Below are 24,332 nucleotides of genomic sequence, written 5' to 3'. Positions count from 1 at the left end.
CTTTTGCACTGTATTATATACTGGAAGTATTTCAGGTCTCACTTTTGTGCCCAGGGGACCTGTAAGCTATTCAGAAAGATGGAATGGAAAAATGTCCTTATAAAGTTTTTTCCAAACCATTTTGGAAAAGGCACTTTAAATAGGGGAGAGTAGAATGTGATAATATCCCATCCTACTGGTGCTAAGTATTGGGGGTGATTCTGATTTGATGGGTATTGTTTATGTGACACTGCTCCTGCTTCAGGCTTCTGCTGTCATGAATCTGGATAGGTGTAGAACAGCATGCAAAATAGTAAACCAGGGGCTTGTAATCATTTGGCAGAAAAATACTTGAGTCTTTTTCATTTGGATGTCACATTGTCTTACTGTAACCTGCCTTGCATAATAAAGTGATGCTTTTTTTTTTTTTTAATAGATATACATGCCATTTTTTTCCTAAGTTACATAGAGTAGGAGAGATAGGTTTTGGTTTTAGTTTGGTGACTAAGTATTTTGTGTGGACAGTACTTTTGGTTTCTTTAAAAGGTAAATAATTTGGAAACCTTATTTATAGACATATTACTTTTATTCTTTCAGAAAAAGATAAATAAAAGATCCCAATAAAAGTTACGTTACCAACTATGCTTACACTGAAGAGCACCATACTCAGTCATAAGTCAAGCTGATGTAGTGAAGATGATGATTACAAAAAATATGCTTTGTGCCCTTTTTGTTGTTAATAGTTGAGATTAAATGTAAAGATGAGATTGTTTTTATTGAAGAAGTAGTTCCTGCTGAAAATAGATCTGATTAAGCAGATAAATATTCAGTTGACGGAATATAAGCGGCATAACAGAGGTGTGCTAAGGTTTTCTGTTGCATTTCTAGGTAGTAATATTTTTGGATCCCCTTTTCTAAGGGGTTCCTGAACATACTCTCCAAAGGACTGTTATCAACAATCGTCTTTCACATTTTACTGCAGTTCTTTACTTAATTCTCCAGCAAAAAGAGACGCAGTCTACTTAAATTAAAAAGAAAAGAGAGAAGGAGAGAATTTCTTAGTAAATGAGAAGATGAGAACATGCAGCACAGTCTTCCTGTGGGTTTGGGTTTTTTTTGAATTACACAAGACAATGTTTCCCTCTTCTTCCTCATATTAACAGCTATATTGCTGGTATGTTTGTTCTTTGTTTTGGAGGTTGGGAAACATCAGATTTTTCCTTTACTTATTTGAATATCAAATGTGAATGCCTTATAAATTGAATGCACAGTGGATTGGCACCATGTGAATAAGTAGTGGCCTACTTATTGTTAGTTCTTATTATGAAGTTTTCTTTATAGTCATTATCTGCTATTTTGTGTACACTTTCATTTGTTATTTTTAAGATAATGCTCACTAAAGATTGACTCTACTAATTACCTCAAGCAATCCTAAGTGGATTGTCCTTTAGCAGGACAATTTGTAGTAGTTACATTATTCTTGCAATGTTTGTGCCATCATACCTTGACTCCTTCAGGAAAAGAGAAAGATCATGACCTACAAATTTTGACCTTATAACAGTACAGTAGATGTTTGTATTGAAAAAATTAATGTATTCAAAATCTGAATAGCTTTTCACTGCCAACAGTGAAGAAGAAAAAAGGTATTATATTGATGGAATCTTCTCTAACAAAAATGGTTTAGCTGCTGATTTGCAAACATCAGGGCAGCTAATCAACTTTTGAGCAGATGAGTTGACCCATTCAGTCCTGTTCTTAGTGTATATACAGTGAGGCCTTCTTACCTTAGTTTTGTAAACTTTGAACAGCAGCTAAATGCCCTGGAAGGTGAAGGATGAACATTTCTGTTGTTCCTAAAAGTCCTGTTCCTGGAGTGATTAATGAAATGAGTTAGATCTTTGCAAACTTTGTACATAGCAACTAACTTAAGTTTTAATTAGTACAGGAAACTCTGCTATGCGTATTGCTTTTTACTGACTGCTGTTTTTTGTTGTTTGATACCTTCATCTTAATGAAAATATGAGCACCCCACATGAAAAAGAGAAACGATGTTTAATTGAATCTGTAACTCTTCAAGCACAGGATTGTATCCTACACTGTCCTTAGAAGAAAGAGGGAACAAGGCTAACTGTCCCGAGTGAAGAAAATTGCCTTTCTTAACTAAAATTTAAAAATTCTCTAATCTCTGATTCTTCTACTGTGTATTAAATGAGATCTATAACTTCATGTTCTAAACAAACTGATTTTTTTGTTTCCTTTCTGTTTATGGTTGTTCATCTTTTTGTTGTTAATTCATAAAAAATATGTATTCTTTCAGTTGAATTCATGCCATTTGCTCAAACAGTGTACTAAGTATCTTACAGTTCAAATGACCCAGGGTACTTCATGTTGGTTTTAATTTTTATTAGCAATATGACAAAAAGCTTCCTTACTCTTAAAAAATACATGTTTTTAAAATTAGTATTTTGATTTATAATTCATTCTTTCACTTTACCCACCATTGCTGCAGCATTTTGCAATATATATGCTATGTCATGGAATGATGAAAGCAGCATATTAATAAAATGATGGGGGTATGTAGTGCTATCCTCAGGTTCAGTATAATTAGTGCTAGGAAAAGATGCTTGCTGTGAATATTGGTATTTTTAAATTAATGCCGCTAAAAATAGAAAGAGGTGTTTACATTAAATATGAGTAATTTGTGAATTCTATTCCAGATAATAATTTTCTAAAGTAGCAGCAAATTAGGCAATATTACTGGATCATTTTTAATAAAAGTTAATGCAGAACACTGGGTTACTTTTTCTTATTAAATTGTCTCTGTCTTCTTTCACAAACATAGCAAAAAAAAATTGTTTAATACCTAAAATAATTTTGTTCTTTCACATTTTGCAATTGAGGTGTAACTATAGCTTGATTGGATAGTGCCTGAAAGTTGTCTGCTTTTATATCCTAAGTGTCTCTTAATCATGCAAGTCTAGCTAAATTAGTGAAAATAGTGATAATTCTACAAAACCAAGCCTATTTTACAAAGTGTGCTTACATCATTCCCAACAGACATTTGGTTGTATGAATTCATTACTGCTGTTATATACTTATTGATAATAACATTGTAAAATGTCAGAGAATGCTGTGACCAAAACTACTTTGACTTATTTTGGTACTCATACTCAGATTAAGTGTACAGGACACCACATCTTTAAAATCTCCAGACTATGGATTTTTGCAACACACATGCAGATTACAAAATAAAAAATAAATTAAGACCTATTCTTTTATTAGTACTTTTTTTTCATACTAATGTGACTTATGTAATATTAATTATTAAACCAAAACAAAACAGAGTCCTTCCTTTCTGGGTGTTAACTGTACAGGTATGTGTACCAGAGTAATGGGTAGTTTCAGAATGCACAATGTAATACATATGTGCATTGGCAAAAAGAATGCAAATTAATGCCAGTTGAAATGTATTTATCATACTTCTTCCTCTTTGAAACTTACCAGTATATATGAAAAAACATAAAAGATGTTCATATGGTAGTGATACTTATGGCGTAAGATAGGGCAGGCATAATTTGTTTTATGAATGTGTTGATGGTAATGTTCAAATTCACATCTGAAACAAGGTTTCATGTTAATCCTGATTTCACTTTAGCATTTTCCAATCTAGTTTATAAGAATGATCTTAAAATTAAAAATAACTAAATTATCTGTAATGAAAGGTAACCAAATTTTATTTTAAATTGTCATATATGCCACAAATGGTTAGCTTGCATTATACTGATGTTTAAGATGACAGTGAAAAAGAACTGATAATTAATTTTCTTTATATTATCAATATTGAACACTGATTAAAATCAGTCCTTAATCTGCTACATTTTCTCCCTTGGACAGTTTACTCTGACAGTTCACAATTTAAAGTTTTTTTGCTGCCAGGATTTACTGTCTTCACATTGAGGAGAGACTGCTCTACTGAAAGTAGCTGCCAACGTACATCATCTTAAAGCATACAGTATAACTCGTATTGGTTTAAAATGTAGCAAGATAAATTATAGAAATTAAGAAAATAATAGTAGAAAACAAAATAAATAGAAAATGCATCAGAAAATCTACTTGCTAGTAGTAAACTTTGACGAATGGTAAGACTGTACTATATTTAGACCAGAAATTCTGAAATTCAGTGAAAGATTACATGATATGCCTTGCAATCTCTAGGTAGAAATGCACATTTCAACAGCATTGACTGCTATATGTGAATGTTTGTGTGTATTTCTGGTGACAAATATTGTTTTTATTATTACTTGCACACAGTGTTGCATGATTAATTACAGTTCTAAAAATGTAAATAATAGTGAAGTATGACTGTTACTGAATTTTATTTTCAGAAGCTAAATTTTTCCAGCTCATCTGAAGGAAGTACAGTTAATTTAGCTCTCTTTGGAGAAGAAAAAGCTGAAACTGAACCAGAAAAAGCATCGGAGCTACAGGCATGCTTTACAGAAGGTATGTTTTACAGAAGGTATTGAAATGAAATTTGGGGTTAGCAATTACATTTTGGTTGTTTACAAGCATTGGCAGTTCAAGGAAGCTATTTGCTACAGCCATCCCAGATCCTAGTTTGTCAAGTCGTATGATATTAGTTTTGCCTGTTGTAGATACTTGTGATGTAGTCCATGGAGCCATTTGTGTGATGCTAAGTTAAATATGTGTGTATGTGATCGTTTATTATAATTTTAAATAAACACTAGGCACAATTCTGTAAACTGATTCCCAGTAATCAGTAGTCCTGGTGATTTAAATGACATTCACAGTAGTGAAATCTGCAAGACCAAACCCTACACCAGCTTCACTCTGCTGAGAAATTTAAACCAGAATTTTGTGATTACCCATGGTCCCTTTGTAGTGCTAGAAGGCAATCCAGTGGATGATTCAGATCCTGGAAACTTTCACTCAAAAAATAAGGTTATTTTGACATTACACCATTAATGGGGGATGGGGTGCAGAATGCTTTAGAGGCCTACTGAAATTTACTGTATAGGAATGTATTTCCCATTTTTGTGATACTACAGATTTTACTTTCCTTTTAAGTCATGATTAAAATCATTCAAAACAAAATATATTCCAGGATTACCTCTCCTATCCTATTCATGTTTTTTGATTTACTGTTATGAAGACATCTTTGACTCGTGTCCTTTGAAATATTATTTCACTCATCTTTAAAAAAAAATTGTTTTGGAATGTGGAGCTATATTGAAGATATCCGTCTTGTTTTTAAAAAAGTACACTTCTCAAATAGTTTCACATTATAATACAGTTATTCCTTATCCTTATATTATGTGATGTCTATCAATCCTTGGGCATAAGATTAATTTTCCCATAATGTAGGCATTTTGAATAGTTGAAGGTAAGGTAAATCATGCTCTTCACAGTGGTAGCTGTTTTATCTGAGCTGATGAAATACAGCATAACTTACTTGTAATATATGAACTTAATAACACTCACAGGAAAACTAAAATACCGCCTTTGGGACCCATTAAAATCATGGTTATGTTTCTATGTGATTAATCGTTTTTAAAGAAGTAAGGGGACTAATACTAGCTAGGCAGATACTGAGGTTCACTGAAAACTGTGCCTTGAGGCCCCATAATAAGGTAGGGACCTCTCCAAGGTGAGGCAGAATTCTGTGGATGCTTGCCACAAATCTGTACCACGTGGAAAAGCTCTCGCAATCTCCAGTTAAATCGGTTGTTTATGTCATGAAACAGGTATCCTTAGTCAGCCCTTGAACATAGAGGTGATTCCTCAGTATAATAAAATCAATGGTGTTTAGATCTGTGTGATTTCTTTGAACCTTATCTGAGAGACAAAAGTACTTTTAAAATAAGCCGCTGTACTCTAGAACTAGGTCATGTGAAAGTTGCTATGTGTTTATGCTCTTTGTTTCTATTCCCTGACAATTCTCATATGTTCTTTGATCATCTGTATATAAATGAAAAATAATTAAAAAAATATTATTATTTTGATTCTAAGCTTGATGTAGCATCATCATTGTAGAAAAATTGTGCACACGCAAGTCTTCCTACATCCGAAGTATCAAACTGAGAAGGTGAGGATGCTTTCAGTAGCATGCAGTAATTTCAAGTGCTGACTACCTCATGAAACAGGAGCTAGTTAAGAGTGACTTTGCTTTTTCAGGATAATGGAAATACTACCGCATAACAAATTGTCATTGTTTGTATTATTAGGTTGTATACGGAAGTTTAAATGCTGTAAAGTCAGCATGGAAAGCACAAAAGGAAGAATCTGGTGGAACCTTCGAAAAACCTGCTACAAGATAGTAGAACACAACTGGTTTGAAACATTCATTGTATTCATGATTCTTCTGAGCAGTGGTGCTCTGGTAAGTAGAGCTTGCATGCATTGAAGGTGGTACCTATAAAAATGTTTTATCAAAGATAGTGTTACAACACATCTGTGTTCATTAGGAAAAAAATACACGGATTAAAAGAGAGCTTGGAACTAAATTCCTAGAATATTTTCGGTAGTGCATATAAAATAAGTCATTAAAATTCTGCCCTCAAATAACATTCTGCAGATGAATTTTTGATGAATACAAGGTGATATGTGTGTGTGAGGGTACTTATAAAAAGGATTACACTAAAAGTCTTGTTTAAGAAATTGTAAATATCATACAAAATTAATTCAATGTAATACCTGGAACACTTATTCTACTTTAAATTAAAATTGCCCCCAAAAGCAGTACAGATACTGAACTAATCATGTTCTCAGTGAATTTTTTGCTTTAGTTTTAATTTCAGTATTTCTAAACTGTGACATAGGAATCCTTGAATGCCTTTATACTATTAGTGACATTTAGTCCTTCACACAGCTACTAATCATTAGGTTCTCTTTGGTTGTTGATTGACATAGGATTTGGTATATACTGTCATTATCTTTGCTCTGGCACCTGAAGCACCATGTCCCTTCATTCTTCTCTGACCTTGCTGTTTGCAGAGTATTTTTCCATACTGCGGATGATTTGTATTTTGCCCTTTCTTAAATATGTTTTCCTGGAGGCAGCACTAGCTTCACTGATGGGCTCAGCTGCTTCCTGTGGAGGGTCCCTTGTGGAGCCGGCACAGGGCAGCCCCTGGCCTCTTCTCACCATGGCCATCCCTGCAGCCTCCCACTACCAAAATCTTGCCACCAACACCCAATATTGGAATTCAGCAAAGATCAGCAGCAACATAATAATTGGTCACTGTAGCTCATAATTCTCTTTTGTTAGTTGAATTTATTATAATTGGGAGACTGCCTTCTGACTGAGCCTGACTGGGCTTTATAGGGTGAGAAATTGTAATTCTGTGTTGACTATTATTGAAATTTCTAAAAACATTTTTGGCAACTTCATTCATTATATTGTAACTCCATTATCAGGCAACAATAAAATCTAAAACTCAGAAAGAATGCAATTGTAATCTCTGCTCATGCAGGCTTTTCAAGGTAAAACATCTAAAGCTGAAAGTGATTTTACTTTGCTATTTTTAATTCAGTTCTTTTTGCTTAATTTGTAGTTTGCGAAGACTTATGAATATCTGACATATACAATCCATTCTTCACAGGCTTTTGAAGATATATATATTGAACAGCACAAGACTATAAAAATCATATTGGAATATGCTGACAAAATCTTCACTTACGTGTTTATTCTGGAAATGGTGCTAAAATGGGTGGCTTATGGTTTTCAGACATATTTCACTAATGCTTGGTGCTGGCTGGACTTCCTGATTGTTGATGTAAGTACTATACTTACTAAGTAGCCTATTTCTGTTGTTTAGGCAGGTCCTTCTATGTAACTCCAATCTGATATATATACACACACAGTCAAGAATATAAATTGGGTTTAAAAGAACAGAAAACGACATACCGGTGAATAAGATTCCATTCTAATTATTTAGTGAGTAACTAAATCTGCCTTAATATTTATGCTATCATTGACTCCCTGTGTTCTGTCTGTATTTTACTGCACTGGGTCCCAACCAGTGAATGAGGACTGTCAGCTGATTGGAATTCAGTCTTCTGGATTTGATGACAGGAAACAAGGAGGAAGCAAACACAGAAAGGAAAGGGATATTTAAGTGCGCACATGGGGTTGGGGTAGGACAGCTCATCCTTGAATGTTTGTTTGTTGGTTATCATAGAATCTTTGGGTTGGAAGGGACCTTTAAAGGTCATCTAGTCCAAGCCCCCTGCAATGAGCAGGGACATCTTCAACTAGAGCAGGTTGCTCAGAGCCCCATCCAACCTGACCTTGAATGTTGCCAGGGATGGGGCATCCACCACCTCTCTGGGCAACCTGTGCCAGTGTTTCACCACACTCATTGTGAAAAGTGTCTTCCTTAGATCTAGTCTAAATCTACCCTCTTTTAGTTTAAAACCATTACACCTTTTCCTATTGCTACAGGCCCTGCTAAAAAGTCTGTCCTCATCTTTCTTGTAAGCCCCCTTTAAGTACTGGAAGGCTGCAATAAGGTGTCCCTGGAGCCTTCTCTTCTCCAGGCTGAACAACCCCAACCGTCTCAGCCTGTCCTCACAGGAGAGGAGTTCCATCCCTCAGATGGTTTTTGTGGCCCTCCTCTGCACCCTCTCCAACAGGTCCATGTCTTTCCTTTGCTGAGGGCGCCAGAGCTGGATACAAGACTCTAAGTGGGGTCTCTACTGCTCTCAGTAGAGGGGCAGAATCACCTGCCTTGACCTGCTGGCCATGCTGCTTTGGATACAGCCCAGGATACGGTTGGCCTTCTGGGCTGCAAGCATACATTGCCAGCTCATGTCCAGCTTTTCATCCACCAGTACCCCCAAGTCCTTCTCGGCGGGGTTGCTCTTGGTCCCTTTATGCCTAGCCTGTATTGATACTGGGGGTTGCCCTGACCCAGGTACAGGGGCCTGTGGCACTTGGCCTTGTTGAACCTTATGAGGTACACATGGGCCCATTCCTCGAGCTTGTCCAGGTCCCTCTGAATGGCATCCTGTCCCTCAGGCATGTCAACTGCACCACTCAGCTTGGTGTCATCTACAAACTTGCTGAGGGTGCGCTTGATCCCACTGTCTATGTCACTGATGAAGATATCATAGAGTACTGGTCCCAATACGTGACCTCTGAGGGACACCACTTGTCACCGACCTCCATCTGGACACTGAGCCATTGACCACTACCCTCTGGATGTGACCATCCAACCAATTCTTCATTCTTCCAACAGTCCACCCATCAAATCCATCTCTCTTCAATTTAGAGAGAAGGATGTTGTGGTGGGACCATGTCAAAGACCTTACAGAAGTCCAGATAGATGGCATCCATAGCCCTTCTCTTGTCTGCTGATGTGGTCACTCTGTCATAGAAGGCCACTAGGTTGGGCAGGCAGGATTTGCCTTTGGTGAAGCCATGCTGACTGTCTCGAATGACCTCCCTATCCTCCATGTGCCTTTGCATAGCTTCTAGGAGGAACTGTTCCATGATCTTCCCAGGCACAGAGGTATGGCTGATAGGTCGGTAGTTCCCAGGGTCCTCCTTGCTGCCTTTATTAAAAATGGGGGCAACGTTACCCTTTTTCCAGTCTCCAGTGACTTCATGTGACCGCCAGGACTTTTCAAATATCATGGAAGTGGCTTGGCAACTACATCAGCCAATTCCCTCAGGACTCTGGGATGCATCTCATCAGGTCCCATAGACTCGTGAATGTTCAGGTTCCTCAGGTGTTCACAAACCTGATCTCCTCTTATAGTGGGAGGGACTCTGCTCCTCCAGTCCCCATCTTGCAGTCCATCCCCTTAAGAGGTGTGGGAAGAGAGACTGTCAGTGAAGACTGAGGCAAAGAAGTCACTGAGTACCTCAGCCTTCTCCTCATCTGTTTTTACCAGTTTGCCAGTCTTGCTCATCAGGGGGGTACACTTTCTTTGGCCTTCCTTTTCTTTCTGACATACCTGTAAAAGCCCTTCTTGTTATTGTTTGCATCCCTTGCCAAGTTCAGCTCCAGCAGCGCCTTGGCCTTCCTGACCTCATCCCTACACAACCAGGCAGCGTCACTGTACTCATGCTGGGATACCTGTGCATTTCATTCTTGCTCTTTAGTTTAACCAGCAGGTCTTGACTCCTCCATGCCAGTCTCTTGCCTTCCTTTCCGATTTCTTACACCTGGGGATCAAGAGCCATTGTGCTCTATGAAAAGTGTCCTTAAAGATATGCCAGCTCTGTTCTGCTCCCTTGTCCCTGAGGGCAATTTCCCAGGGGGTCCTATTGACTAACTCCTTGAAGAGCTGGAAGTTTGCTTTCTTAAAATTCAGGGTGCTGACTTTACTCTTCACCTGCCCCATATTCCTCAGGACTGTGAGCTCCACCAGTGCATGATCACTGCAGCCCAGGCTGCCTCCAATCTTGACATCACCAATTAGCTCACTTGCGTTAGTGACCAACAGGTCCAGTATCACATCCTCTCTGGTAGGGCTGTCTATTACTTGGCATAGTAAGTTATTCTTCATGAACTCCAGGAGTCTTCTGGGTTGCGTACAGCTCACCGTACTACTTTTCCAGCAGATGTCAGGGTTGTTGAAGTCCCCCAGCAGGAGGAGAGCCTGTGAGCATGATGCCTCCTGTAGCTGGAATAAGTATTCATCAATAGACTTCCCTTGGTCGGGTGGCCTGTAGTAGACACCAACCACAAGGTTCCCTTTGTTGCCTCGGTCACTTGTTACCCATAAGCTTTAGACCTGCTCTTGAGAGAGACAGGTCTTGACAGTTTATCCGTTTTTTTCATGTAGAGGGTAACACCTCCACCCTTCCTTCCTTGCCTGTCCCTTCTGGACAGCCTGTAGCTATTGATAGCCACACTCCATTTGTGGGATTCATCCCACCAATTTTCAGTAATGGCAACCAGGTCATAGCTTTCTAGCAGCATGGTGGCTTCCAACTCCTCCTGTTTGTTGACCATGCTGTGTGCGTTGGTGTAGAGGCATTTCAGCTGGGCTGCTGGCTATGTCACCTTCGTAGAGGAACACCCTTTAGTTCCTTTGAGGCCTTTCTCTGGTGCAACAGGTTGAGGGGCCTCCCTAGAACTCTGTCCCTCTAAACTTGGTGTGTCATTCCACAGCTTGTTGTGGGTAAGCCTGATATTATTCTCCTCCCGCTTTGAGTCCAGTTTAAAGCCCTGTCATCCTGGGCTTAATTAGTCACTGGCAAAGAACTGCAGGGCAAATGGTATCAGGAAGTCAAGAAGACAGCAAAAGAAGAAGGGTGAGGGCAAGGAGGCAACAACTGGAGTAAAGAGAAAGATCGAGGAAAATGAAAAGTGATGGCCTATGGATCAATATAAAAAGCTGGGAATCATTCATTCACAATCCTCATGTTGATTGTTATAGTGCTTACTGTGTACTAGGCTGCAAGGCTAAGTTCTGTGCAACTCTTACACTTTTCATTGACACATGACTTTCTAAAGAATCTTTTTTGGAAGCTGAAATTACTTTGGTTTTGTTTGGCTCCATCTCCAATCGTAGAGAATGCCTCTTGTTGCATCTCTGAATTCTGAATTCTTATAACAGAAAAAAAAAACAGGTTTTAGGTGACAGAATGTTTTTCAACAATTATGAAAAAAGTAGTGTTGAAATTGCATTCCAAAGAAATTAAAGACATTGCATGATCTGTTCTTATAAAGGAGTTCTTTCGTTTTGCATAGACATTTGAGTGGAAATTCAACAAATGGACAAGGGAAAACTCTATTAAGCAGATGGAATCTGGAATCTAGGACAGAAATTTTGTCCCCTACCAAAAGAATTGAAACCTATCTAATGCTCTTTTTTAAGTACTTTTTTGAAGGAAAAGGCATAAGTAGTGTTTCTCACCTGTCTTCCCCATTTAACTGTACTCCTCTTTTTAGCATCAGTTTTGGGGCAGGGACGCAGAATTCCCCATTTACTGTACCAGTGCCAGTCTAATTAAATGTTTCACAGTGAGGCAACATTTTACAGGATTCTTTTAGGCAAACTGTTCTGTACCTATTGGTCTAAACTCTCCAGCTGTCTGCTGTTTGGGAAAGAACTTATATCATACAAACAGAAATTCTTACCCATTGTGATGTTCACAGTGTTTCCAGAAAAGGATAATTAGCCCCAAAACAAGAACAAATGCTGGTTTTGCTCAGCCTTCCATGTGCAAGTTCAAAGGGTATAAAGAAGAGGAACAGACATGGGATTGTGTAGTGTTTGACAGCTTGCTTGAACTACCCTTAGAGGAAAGAAATCTGCATAAGGCTTTCTCATATGTAAATGCAATGGGAGACAACCATCTGGAGTGGAAGACTCAGTGAGGACAGAAGTCATTGACTCTCACCAGAAAACAGCAAGAGAATGAGCTTTTGAGCTGGTAATCCAGCTGTACTGAAGGTTTCAAAAATTCTTGTGGATTCATCCCTCTCTTCCACAAGAGTAATAATGTTAAAAGAGGAAATAAATCCCAAGGCACATGAATTGTCCAAAACACAAGCAGTTTAACAAATCCAAAGAAAGAAGTTTCCACCTTACATTAACATTGTGCTTTTCTGCAAATGCCCTTAGTTACAAGAACAGAAATTTGAAATGAAGCTGAGGATGGATTCTGTCTCACATGTATCATTGCAGTGTGTTTTTTTACATTTCCCTTTGTTAAAATACAGCTTTTGAATTTAATGTATTGGTGAATGTATATAGCATTATTTTCTAATTTTACATCACAGAAATGTTACAGTTATATATATGTGGAAGAAAGTTCAGAGCTGGTGTCAGGAGTTGTCCAAACCACAATCATACATAAGGAAGCGGAGGAAATTCTTTATTAAAAAAAAAAAAAAGTGCTTGCATGCACATGCACACACATGCACAGATGGTACCAGAAAAATTAAGCTTTAATTGCCATCAGCACCATGTGATGAGATGAACTATCTTACCTCTCCTTTCTCCCCTTCAAACAAAAGTATGTTAAATTGTATTTTAGTTTCCAAAGAAAGAGAAAATTACGGCATCATCAAGTAGATATGTGCTCATCTTTCAAGAAGACGATTTCTTGCAATGCAAATATGTAAATATAATAATGCATTATCTAAGAGAATATGGTTATCTGACAGGAATACTTAAAACAGATTTTCTCTATATCTTCTCTAGAATTAAAAAAGTAAGGTGTAATGATCTTAAGGTCTTCATGAATTCATACGGATTAATGCTTTCTATGCTAAATGTTTGTCTAGCATTTGAATTTAAAGAAGGAACAGTCTTCTGAAACTGAGTATTATAGTTGAGTTTGTATAGGAAATCAGATTGGTGGCATAAATGAAGGTCATTCCACCCATTGAATGTGTTCTTTTTCTGGATCTTCTCCTAGTTTTCTTTTTTCTTTTTTTTTAATGAAATTTTCTTCTCTTGAACTACGTGGCCTAATTACAATTACTTCAGCAGATGAAATATCTAAAGTTTTAGACAGATTACTTCATAAATACAGGTATATAGTTATCCATGGTAAGGCATTGTAGTGATCACTGACTTGTATTTCATATATTGCACAGGTGTTGACTTCTTTGATTTAATTTGTTTTTATTTAGTTAGTGTGATTTACCAAATACATTGCAGTTTTAAAATATGCAGATTGCAGTAGCCTGAAGGGACAAGAAGTCATAGCTCACAATTAAATTATTAACTCTGTTGTAACTCCACTTCCCAGGAAAGTGCTGTTTACTGTTCTATGCATTTGAGTGCATTGCTTTGAGGTAGTTGTATTGACATTGGTATTTCTTTTTGTCTGTCATACAGTTAGGAGTCACACGTGTCAGTTCTCTCTGACTGAGTATATTCCACTTCTATCATTTATATACCATGTCATTGTTTGCAGGCAATAAGAATTACTAGTTATTAATATATTTGCTATTATGTGAATTAGTCTAAGTGCAAATTAGCAGAAGCATAATGCTGTTGGCTCACATGTTATCATTACTATAATAATGCATCTGTAGTTGAACACTGTTTAGTATTGTAACATGTCATATACAATGGAATTAGGTTTTCGGTACATTTCAGGCTTTGGCTGAGTTTATTGGGAAAATAACTTTTATTCAAATTCTTTTTATCCAAATTGCCTTTCATTTTGCACAGGTATAATGTGTGTTCTTCTAACTAGCACTCTGTGATGAAAATTCTGGAGATTAAGGTTTCTGTTTATTTAAACTGTTCTGAAAATTACATGCAATGTTCTATTAATTTTTAAAATCTTTTGTTCTTTTTTATTTGTTCTTGCTAGAAGCTTAGGGTCCGTGTGAACTTTTTTTCTGATATCCAGATCAAAGTTTTCTTTCTCGAGGCATTACATTTGTATTGTGAGGCTATTAAAAAAAAAAAAAAAAGAAAAAAAAAAAGAAATTAAGTTGTTTTATTTTGTTTCCTCTAGATCTCCTTGGTTAGCTTAGTAGCTTATGCCCTTGGTTTCTCAGAACTCAATGCAATTAAATCACTCCGAACGTTAAGAGCTTTGAGACCTCTAAGAGCTTTGTCACGCTTTGAAGGCATGAGGGTAAGAAAAAAAGACATGGTGCATAAAACATATCCATAAAAATATGCCTAATTATAAAATCACAGCGGAACACTGAACTGCATGTCTGTTTTCAAGGCCAGCAGTAGCATGTTTGGTTGTATTACATGTGTTATTCCTTTTCTATTGGCATTACTTCAATGTGTTTTAATGTTTTACATTATATCTTTTGCTATGTTTGGGGAAAAAGTAATCTTTTTTTTTCTCTACATATTGTCTTTAAAAAGTTTTATTTTCTGTGTTTATTTACTAGGTGGTTGTGAATGCTCTTACTGGAGCAATCCCATCCATTATGAATGTACTTCTGGTTTGTCTTACATTCTGGCTAATTTTCAGCATCATGGGTGTAAATTTGTTTGCTGGCAAGTTCTATCACTGTGTTAACACTACAACTGGTGAGAAATTCCCAGCAGAGGAAGTCAGTGATGTAATTGCGTGTGAAAATCTTACGATCACTGCTGTGGATGTTCGGTGGAAAAATGTGAAAGTAAACTTTGATAATGTTGGAGCTGGTTATCTTTCGCTGCTTCAAGTAGTAAGTGTATAAATTTTGATAAATTAATTTTCCAGCTTTAATTCTTTTATCAGTAACATTTAATTCCATAATTTTTAGTGTTATTTTACAATACATGAATGGATATGGGATTTGATTTTATAATTGTGTTCTGTGAAGCTAAATGATACTGCTTATGGTAAAAATCTGATACATTCTATGGCCATTTTGGAAGAGGAGGAAGAAATATCTAATATCTACAAGATGGATATAGAGTTCCTTTGCACCCAGCCACTAGTACCTTTTTCAAGTTCTACAGAAATACAGTATCTAGTAAAAAAAAAAAGCAGCTAGGATTAATTTTCTTTTATTTGTTTGATCTGATAAGGCATGTTGACTTAGATAATAGATACCTTCTAGGGCTCATCTGATCTTCAAGCAAGAAGAGTGCTGACTTGATTTAGAAAAAGTTTTTAAATTCCCCTTTTCCTTTCACTTTTTTCCCTTTTTATTATTCTTGCTAGTCCCGCTCCAGTCATTGTCTATTACTGTCAAGTGGGGTTTTTTGAGATAGTTTTTAGCTTGTTTTTAAACTCTAGATGAGCAGTTGCAGAATTTACTAGTGCTAGATTTCTAAGCACAAGCCTTTTTTAAAGGCAGCATCTGTAAATTGGAGCCAATAGGACAGAAACATATATTCCTAATTGGGTTTGCTTGACAAACTGCTTCTGGGAAAATATTTGTGCTCGTAAGCACTTGGCAAGTATTCTGTCTTTAAAAAATCTCCAACTGGTAGCATTTAGTAGTTAGTGTTGTGCTAGCAGGCTACCATCTGATTGCTCCAGGGAGTAACAGTAGCTATTGCTAAATAGCACTAGACAATTGCATAAATTACCAGTGTAGAGGCGGGCTTTTAGCTTTTGTAACATATCTTGCATAGAATGGTTCAGCTATGTAATGTTTCCAGTAAGCATACCATTCATACCTTGTTTTTACTTAGTATCATAGCCAGCAGGAAGAGGTTTGATGGGAGGCTTACTAGATGGGTAAGGAATTGGCTGGATGGCTGTGTCCAAAGATTTACAGTCAGCAGCTTAATGTCCAAGTGGAAACCACCAAGAAGTGGTGTCTCTCAAAGGTCTGCAGTGGGACCAATACTATTTAATATCTTCATCAATGACATAGATAGTGGGATTGAGTGCACCATTAGTTTGCCAATGACACCAACCTGTGTGGTGCTGTTCATACGCCTGAGGGACAGGATGCCATCCTGAGGGACTCCAGCAGACTTGAGGAGTGGGCCCATGTGAACCTCATGAAGTTCAACAAGGCCACGTACAAGGTCCTGCACTTGGTCGGGGCAATCCCCAGTATTAGTACAGACTGAAGGATTAATGGATTGAGAGTAGCCCTGCCGAGAAGGACTTGGGGATACTGGTGAACAAAAAACTGGACATTAGCTGGCAATGTGCACTTGCAGCCCAGAACCCAATCATAACCAGGGCTGCATAACAAGAAGTGTGGCCAACAGAATGATGAAGGTGATTCTCCCCATCTACTCCACTCTCAAGAGACCCCACCAACACAAGAAAGACATGAACCTCTTACAGTGGGTCCAGAGGAGGGCCAAGAAAAAGACCAGAGGGCTAGAACACTTCTCCTATGAAGAAAGGCTAAGAGAATTGGAGATTTTCAGCCTGGAGAAGAGAAGGCTCCAGAGGGACCTTATTGCAGCCTTTCGATATATAAAGGGGGCTTATAAAAAAGACGGAGGGAAATTTTTTCCCAAGGCCTGTAGTGACAGGAGAAGGGACAACAGTTTTAAACTGAAAGAGTGTAGATTTAGATTGTATATAAGGAAGAGGTTTGGGATTTTTTTTAATGATAAGGTGGTGAGACACTGGAACAGGTTGCCCAGAGAAGTTGTGGATGCCCCATCACTGGAAGTGTGTCATGTGGTGAAAGATGTCCCTGCCTGTGGCAGAGGGTTTGGACTAGATAATATCTAAAGATCCATTCCAAGCCAAACTATACTATGATTCTATTATTTTCTTAAGATTTCTTGGGACTTCTTATCTTCTGGAGTTTCTTCTAGGGCTATTTGCATATTCTGTCTGAAAAATGCCAACCCAGGAAGGCTGATTTTTTTAAGTCCTCCTCCAGGTTTTTGGTAGTTGGAAAGTTAGAAGTGAGAGCCTTGTCATAAATTGCTGTCTGTCTGTTATGCTCAGATATTGATTGAAACTCATCCCACATAGAGTTTATATGAATTTGCATGAAGATTGGAATTTATTCCGTGTTTAAATATTAGGGAGAAGTATTTCACAGTAAATTACTTCCTCTGAATACTTCAGTTGTGTCTTACCAAACTTTTAGTAGTCCTCTTTATTTTTGTGGGTGCAAATACATTGAAGAAGACATTGTTCTATTTGGAATGTTTACAGAATTGGAGCTTTGATAGAAAATATTAACAAACCTTGTTTTTAGGCAACGTTTAAAGGATGGATGGACATCATGTATGCTGCGGTTGACTCTACAGAAGTGAGTGCAATATAAAATTTACTGAGTGAAAACATGTAAAATGGATGTAATGCTTCTTGAATGGCAGTGGGAATAATGTAAAATATAAAGAATAAAAATATAAAATCTTGATAAATTTTCTATATAAATCTATGCACTGTAAAGTGCATATGCTTTTAATAGGTAAAAAAAAATTATAGCAGTACATCTGCATAAAGTATTACTACGTCAATAAGTTATCTGTAAATAACAAAACGAATGAAGTCTCATTTCCTATTAATTTATGTCACTGAGATTGTACAGGTGAGGAAACAAGTGTTTCCTGTGTCTCCAAAAATAACCCAAATACTCAGGTGACATCACCTGCAATAGCTAATCCAGAGCTGCAGAAACTGGTGATCTCAAAAAATAAAATGGCTGAATTTTGCCTGTTTTTCTGTTAATCCTGGTATTTGTTTGCATCACTCCTTTATCCAGCTCATGATTTTCATAAAGCCCCTAGGAACTGAATTGCTTTTGAGATTTGCACACTTCTGTCAAATGTAGTAGGAATTACATGAAACATCAAATCTCATGTAGAGAGGCCTAGCAGACAGAAAGGGGACTAATGGCAGCTCTGTGTGTCTGCAATTACAGACATCTCTATTAAATATTTTCAAGTTCAAAGATAAGGGAATTGTAGCATATATTCCAAAACAGCTGGTTTTCCCCCCTTGTCAAGGAGTTGCTGTCCAGATGGATGCAACTTCTGTTTCTGATTGGTATTCTGTAATTTGTCTTAGCAATACATCACAAATAACAGTTGTTTTTCTATGTTACATAGACAGAGAAACAGCCTAAGTATGAGTACAACCTGTACATGTATATTTACTTTGTTGCCTTTATCATCTTTGGATCGTTTTTCACCTTGAACTTATTCATTGGTGTCATCATAGACAACTTCAACCAACAAAAAAAGAAGATAAGTATCACATCTTTCATTTTCACAACACTTCATTGTTATTGAGCATTTAGCAAATGTATGCAAGGATGAATATAAGTGTCTGAAATTTCTCCTAGTAAGAGAAATAAAAAAGAAATCAGCTGTTAAGATTTCCTTTTATTCTATTCAAAATAATGAAATAATAGTCTTTGCTTTTTAAGGCATTTGAAGTAATATAAACTTACACTGAGTGTCTGAGTGTTCTCCACATCCCTGTACAGCCCAATAATATGTTGTACATCAGAAAATCATGTGTTGTTTTTCGCTTACCTTTACAGTGCTGTGACAAAGCTATGTGAAAATGCAGATAACTTAATTCCAGTAAATAGATGACAGGGAAGAAAAGAATATGCAAAATCACAAATACCAAAATTGATAAAGAGATACCATATAGCAGTACTGCAAAAGCCTTCTCACTAATAGAGACTAATACAGACAAGCTGAATGCTGGAACTACTGCTCCGTCTTGTAAGATTAGAGAGCATTGGGAAGCTGTATCATGAGTTAGTAGTGAATTTCCAAGAGAAAGAAAATGTTTGAAAATGTGTACTTTTTCTTCTCAACTTAAATTGTTTCTATTATTCAAATGAACACAAGATTGTGTTAAGAACACCAAGAGCTTTTAAATAGATCAAAATGCAGACTATGATGGCAAATTAAATTCTGCTTGCTGTTTAAACTATAAATGCTGTCTAAGGTCTACAATAGTCTTATTTTTCTGTATACTTTTGGGGCAGAATCATACTGGTATGTTGATCTATTTTTTTAATTTTTTTTTTTTTTAAGTGAGCGAAGTAATAGCAAGGCAGTACATAATTTCTTCATTTGTGATTCTAGATGGTTTGTCAAGTTTGATTAATTGTACTGAAAAAAGATATTGCTAGACTTATTGCAGTGGAAACTTCCAGTACATCTTTCCACTTGAGCAGCTTCAACATGTTGCTTCTTCAGATCCTCTGAGTCTCTTATCTGCAGACCCACATAATAGAAAGGATGAGTTTGTGGTTCCAAACCTGATGACATCTTCATCCTCCAAGATGTTTGCATCTCCCTAGGAATAAAGATCAGGGGCTTCCAGTACTTAAGAGGAAGGTGATTCAGTTTCTTATCCTTCGAGAGGAAGACTAAGGTTATATACACGCTATTGGCATTTTTGGAAGTCTGTATGTAACAAGGTGACCTTATGAGGTGATTATAAATTCTATTAAGTTCACTTGGCAGACACTGTCTACTGTAGTCATTATGACTCAGAAGGCAGAGAAGGGTTCCTGCCAAAGGGCTTTTTCTGGCAGTGTGTTATACACACCTTGTACATTTGTAGCTGTTGTAACTGTCACCAAGAAAGTCTGCAGATATCGCAAAGGATGACAATTAGTCTGGGGAAAAAAATCTATCTACATGCTATTCTTCAGTTTCACGTAACAAATTAGCAAGCATTAGTCGTTTGTCTCTTCAATTTATAAATGCACCTGTACTCATAGAAATGTGCAGATCATGGCTACCCAGTAGTACTTTTCTTGTCTTTGTTCTGCCTTCATGTCACTGAGATGTCTCCATTTTGGGCAATGTTGTTGGGATATGAATGGGAAAGACCTCATGTTGCAATATACTGTCCCTGTTGAGTTAAACTGTGTGCATTTCTTTGGTCCCTGTGTGCATCCTGCTTTCATTACATTAGTTCCCATGGGGAAAAGAATGTTCCACTAGCTGTCAAATTCCTAACCATTACGGTCCTCAAAGGCAGCATATAAGATGTATCTCCTCTTCAGACCACTATTCTCCCTATGGGCAGCACACTGAGGCAATGATGACTTGTTCGCTCTCGGTAGCCATTACATTAATGAGGCAGCAGAAGAAATCCCCAGTTCAATGCCAGTTCCTTTATAGTATTTTTTTATGATTATTATTATTTCCCACTGTGTAAAATCTTCTGACAGAGTCACATCACATTTCCACCACAATCAGCAATTTCTTGTTTTTCTTCCAAAACCCTTAGTCTCTAAGAACTAAATTTTACTTGAATATTTAGCTTATGAGGGGAGCATGCTAAACAAGATATTTTGACTTCTAAATCTTCATGTCTGTATGTAGCCACAGCTGAAGGACTCAGACACATCTTCATCTAGATTCATCATTACTTTCTCAATAAAATAATACTGCATTTGACAAAGTCAGTGTGACAAAGACAGAATGACCTGTGACTCTGAAATTCATTTCCAAACGCCACTGATTTGGCATCATGCATACCTGGAATGTACTTACAAACAAATGCGTGAAAGAAAAAACAAAATTATTTGTCAACATAAATTATATTTCTGACAAGTGTTTACATATCTGTATTACACATAGCAGTCTAGATATCCTTTTACTCAGCCTGTTGTCCTCTTATTCAGGCATGTAACCCCAGAGTAAGCCCATGCTTGTGATGATTTCTGTACAATGCAGGGGGATGATCAAGCCTTATATACACAGTGGTAGTATTATTGTGGCAAAAAAACAGCTGAACTGATGGTTTTATCACTCAAATGATAAAGCATGCACCCTGAAAATTAACATCAATAATTTCTTTTTCCGAGTTTGTTTTCCCTGAAGGTATATCGGTTCTCAGTGACTCTTTCTACCTTTGAAGCTTTTTTATTTCTGATTGATTTACAGTGTGGAGTTTATGATGTTAGATTTATAAGTATCTATGGAATGTATATTTTTAGAAAGGTTTTTTGTACTTATTTAATTGAATTAATAAGTTATGTAATTTTAAATAATAAATAGAAATTCTGGTGTTTTTCTTTGTTTCTTAATTTGTCGTATTTTTCCATCAAGACTTGTCAGATATTTTAACAATCTTTGATATAATTACTATATTTTGGTTTTGGTAACAATGTATAAGACTGAATTATGGTTCATAAAAACCATGTTCTGCAATGCTGTGAATTAATGGATTTAAAGTCTTGGCTTTAATCAGTTCTATTTTTATGATTTTACCTTGGAGGTCAAGACATTTTCATGACAGAAGAACAAAAGAAATACTACAATGCAATGAAGAAGCTGGGATCCAAGAAGCCGCAAAAACCTATACCTAGACCAGCAGTAAGAATGTGTGCTATTCTTGTATCGTCCACATTTGGGAAGAGATTGCAGCAGTACATCAACTATAAAAAAATTTCTCTCTTCTTTCTAAAATGGTTTAGGCCTAATTCGAGTCAGTCCTTCATTCTGAATTGAAACATGCATATTTCTGTTCTGCAGGAAAAAAAATCTCTCACATTTGTTATGCCTGAGGAAGTAGAAAATCAAAGAATATGAAGAAGTAGAAGCCTGTTGGTTTTTGAGGGGAAACCTTAGAGGTGGCAAATAAAGACGTTACTGGACAATGGTTTTCTTAGATTTTTCAGCCTTTTGCTTGGTTGTATATTTTGGGGGAGGAAGAAGGAAATGGGAGGGTGGAAAAAGACATTCATTATGTACAAGGTACTATCACCTTTTCTTTTTTCTCCCCTCAGAACAAATTGCAAGGTCTGGTGTTTGATATTGTAACAAAGCAAGCATTTGACATCACCATTATGGTTCTCATCTGTCTTAACATGGTCACTATGATGATAGAAACAGATGACCAGGGCGAACTGATGCAAAATATTTTATACTGGATTAACTTGGTCTTTGTTGTCCTTTTCACTGGAGAATGTGTCCTCAAACTGTTCTCACTCCGTTATTATTACTTCACCATTGGCTGGAATATTTTTGACTTTGTGGTGGTTATTCTTTCAATAGTAGGTAAGAAATTCTCATATTCAAAATTAAATATAGTAAGACATGTATTAAATGCTGTATCAAGTTTTGCAGATTAGCGGAAATATGTAATTTTAATTTCTCCTGATTATTTAGGAAATGCTTTAGAATAGTAGCTTTCTTAATAATTCTATATCAATTTCAATACTTTTTTGTTTTTGTTTCTAAGAGTGCTGTGGAAAAAAAAAAAAGCTAAAATTACCCATAGCAGATAAAATTTATCTCCAATTATAATTTCCACTAATTCCACAGATAGAGTTGTTCTTTATTTGCACTTTGTTGTGGAAAATGTAATCTGTGATAAAATGTTACCCTTTTAATTTTATTTTTGTCTCACAGGTATGTTTCTAGCTAAAGTGATTGAAAAGTATTTTGTGTCCCCCACACTATTCAGAGTCATCCGACTTGCCAGAATCGGTCGAATCCTGCGTCTCATTAAAGGCGCTAAGGGAATCCGCACTCTGCTTTTTGCTCTGATGATGTCTCTTCCTGCTCTGTTCAACATTGGGCTGCTGCTCTTCCTGGTCATGTTTATCTATGCGATATTTGGCATGTCCAACTTTGCCTATGTTAAGAGGGAAGCCGGTATAGATGACATGTTCAACTTTGAAACGTTTGGCAACAGCATGATCTGCCTGTTTCAGATTACCACGTCTGCTGGCTGGGATGGTTTGCTAGCCCCAATTCTTAACAGTGGGGAGCCAGACTGTGACCCTAACAAAGCTCATCCGGGGAGCTCTGTGAAAGGCGACTGTGGCAACCCTTCCGTTGGGATTTTCTTCTTTGTCAGCTACATTATCATATCATTTCTGGTAGTGGTGAACATGTACATTGCTGTGATTTTGGAGAACTTCAGTGTTGCTACTGAAGAAAGTGCTGAACCTTTGAGTGAGGATGACTTTGAAATGTTCTATGAGGTTTGGGAAAAATATGATCCAGATGCAACACAATTCATAGAATATAGCAAATTGTCTGATTTTGCAGCTTCTCTGGATCCTCCTCTTAATATACCAAAACCTAACACAATTCAACTTATTGCAATGGATCTGCCCATGGTAAGCGGCGACAGAATTCACTGCCTTGACATCTTGTTTGCTTTCACAAAGCGTGTTTTGGGGGAAAGTGATGAGATGGATGCCCTCAGAATACAGATGGAAGATCGGTTTATGGCAGCCAATCCTTCTAAAGTCTCCTATGAACCAATTACAACCACATTAAAACGAAAACAGGAGGAAGTGTCTGCTACTATCATTCAGCGTGCTTATAGACGTTATCTTTTAAGACAGACAGTAAAGAAACTTCCATTTATGTATCGGAAAGATGGGGTTGATCTGCTTATCAAAAAAGATATGGTTATTGATAAGCTAAGTGAAAACTCACCTCCAGAGAAAATGAATATGTCTGCATCCACCACATCTCCGCCTTCTTATGATAGTGTAACAAAACCAGAAAAAGAAAAATATGAAGATGACAAATCAGAAAAAGAAGACAAGGGGAAAGACAGAAAAGGAAATAAAAAGTAAAAGACAAAGAGGTTGTCCATGAAGAATGTTCACAAGCCTGAGATGACATCAATAGCACTCTTATTGGAGCACTATGCCAAAATTACAGATTTTTGCATATTTACCCACTGCTACAGTTAGTACCTGTAGCAAAACAGTGACCCTTCAGTAACAAACTCTGTGTGTAACAGGGGAACAACTTTGCAGAAGAATAGTTTTTATTATCAGTGGGCACTAATGGAGAGGAGACGCAAAATTTCTTCTTGGACTGGAGGAATCCTTAATGGTGTTGAAAACTGAGTCCTAATAAGTCTGTATTTTTGTGGAATAAGTGTATCCACTGTGTACATTTAATTTCCTATGTATGTTCTATTTATGTCAATTTTTTTCATGATCTTATTTCCTCCAATTCACATACTGCTATTTGTAATTCTGCTGTGCTGAAAAAAAAACTAAATACTCTTACAGAGG

General features: G+C 36.9%; 1 protein-coding gene across 9 annotated transcripts in view; it reads left to right on the top strand.

Moving 5' to 3' along the window:
- LOC309406183 (sodium channel protein type 2 subunit alpha-like) overlaps nucleotides 1–23,933 on the top strand; it is a gene marked incomplete at its 5' end in the record, with an annotated part of 51,336 nt that extends 27,403 nt beyond the window's left edge. For 5 of the 9 annotated variants that reach the window (XM_082001274.1, XM_082001273.1, XM_082001271.1 and 2 more), the window contains 10 exons: nucleotides 4,365–4,482; nucleotides 6,225–6,379; nucleotides 7,602–7,775; nucleotides 14,438–14,560; nucleotides 14,832–15,113; nucleotides 17,559–17,616; nucleotides 18,419–18,556; nucleotides 21,563–21,660; nucleotides 22,074–22,344; nucleotides 22,699–23,933. In XM_082001274.1, coding sequence (XP_081857400.1) covers nucleotides 4,365–4,482; nucleotides 6,225–6,379; nucleotides 7,602–7,775; nucleotides 14,438–14,560; nucleotides 14,832–15,113; nucleotides 17,559–17,616; nucleotides 18,419–18,556; nucleotides 21,563–21,660; nucleotides 22,074–22,344; nucleotides 22,699–23,882 — 2,601 coding nt within the window. In that variant the 3' untranslated portion in view covers nucleotides 23,883–23,933. Of the gene's footprint in view, nucleotides 1–4,364; nucleotides 4,483–6,224; nucleotides 6,380–7,601; nucleotides 7,776–14,437; nucleotides 14,561–14,831; nucleotides 15,114–17,558; nucleotides 17,617–18,414; nucleotides 18,557–21,562; nucleotides 21,661–22,073; nucleotides 22,345–22,698 lie in introns of all 9 variants that reach the window. The other 4 variants (XM_082001270.1, XM_082001268.1, XM_082001266.1 and 1 more) reach the window with 1 other exon arrangement.
- Between the last annotated feature and the right edge of the window lie 399 nt (nucleotides 23,934–24,332).

This window comes from Phaethon aethereus (genome assembly GCF_964289735.1).
Source record: "Phaethon aethereus genome assembly, chromosome: 6".
Classification (NCBI taxonomy): domain Eukaryota; kingdom Metazoa; phylum Chordata; class Aves; order Phaethontiformes; family Phaethontidae; genus Phaethon; species Phaethon aethereus.
Note: the sequence above shows the minus strand (reverse complement) of the source record. Positions and strands in the feature narration are given on the sequence as shown.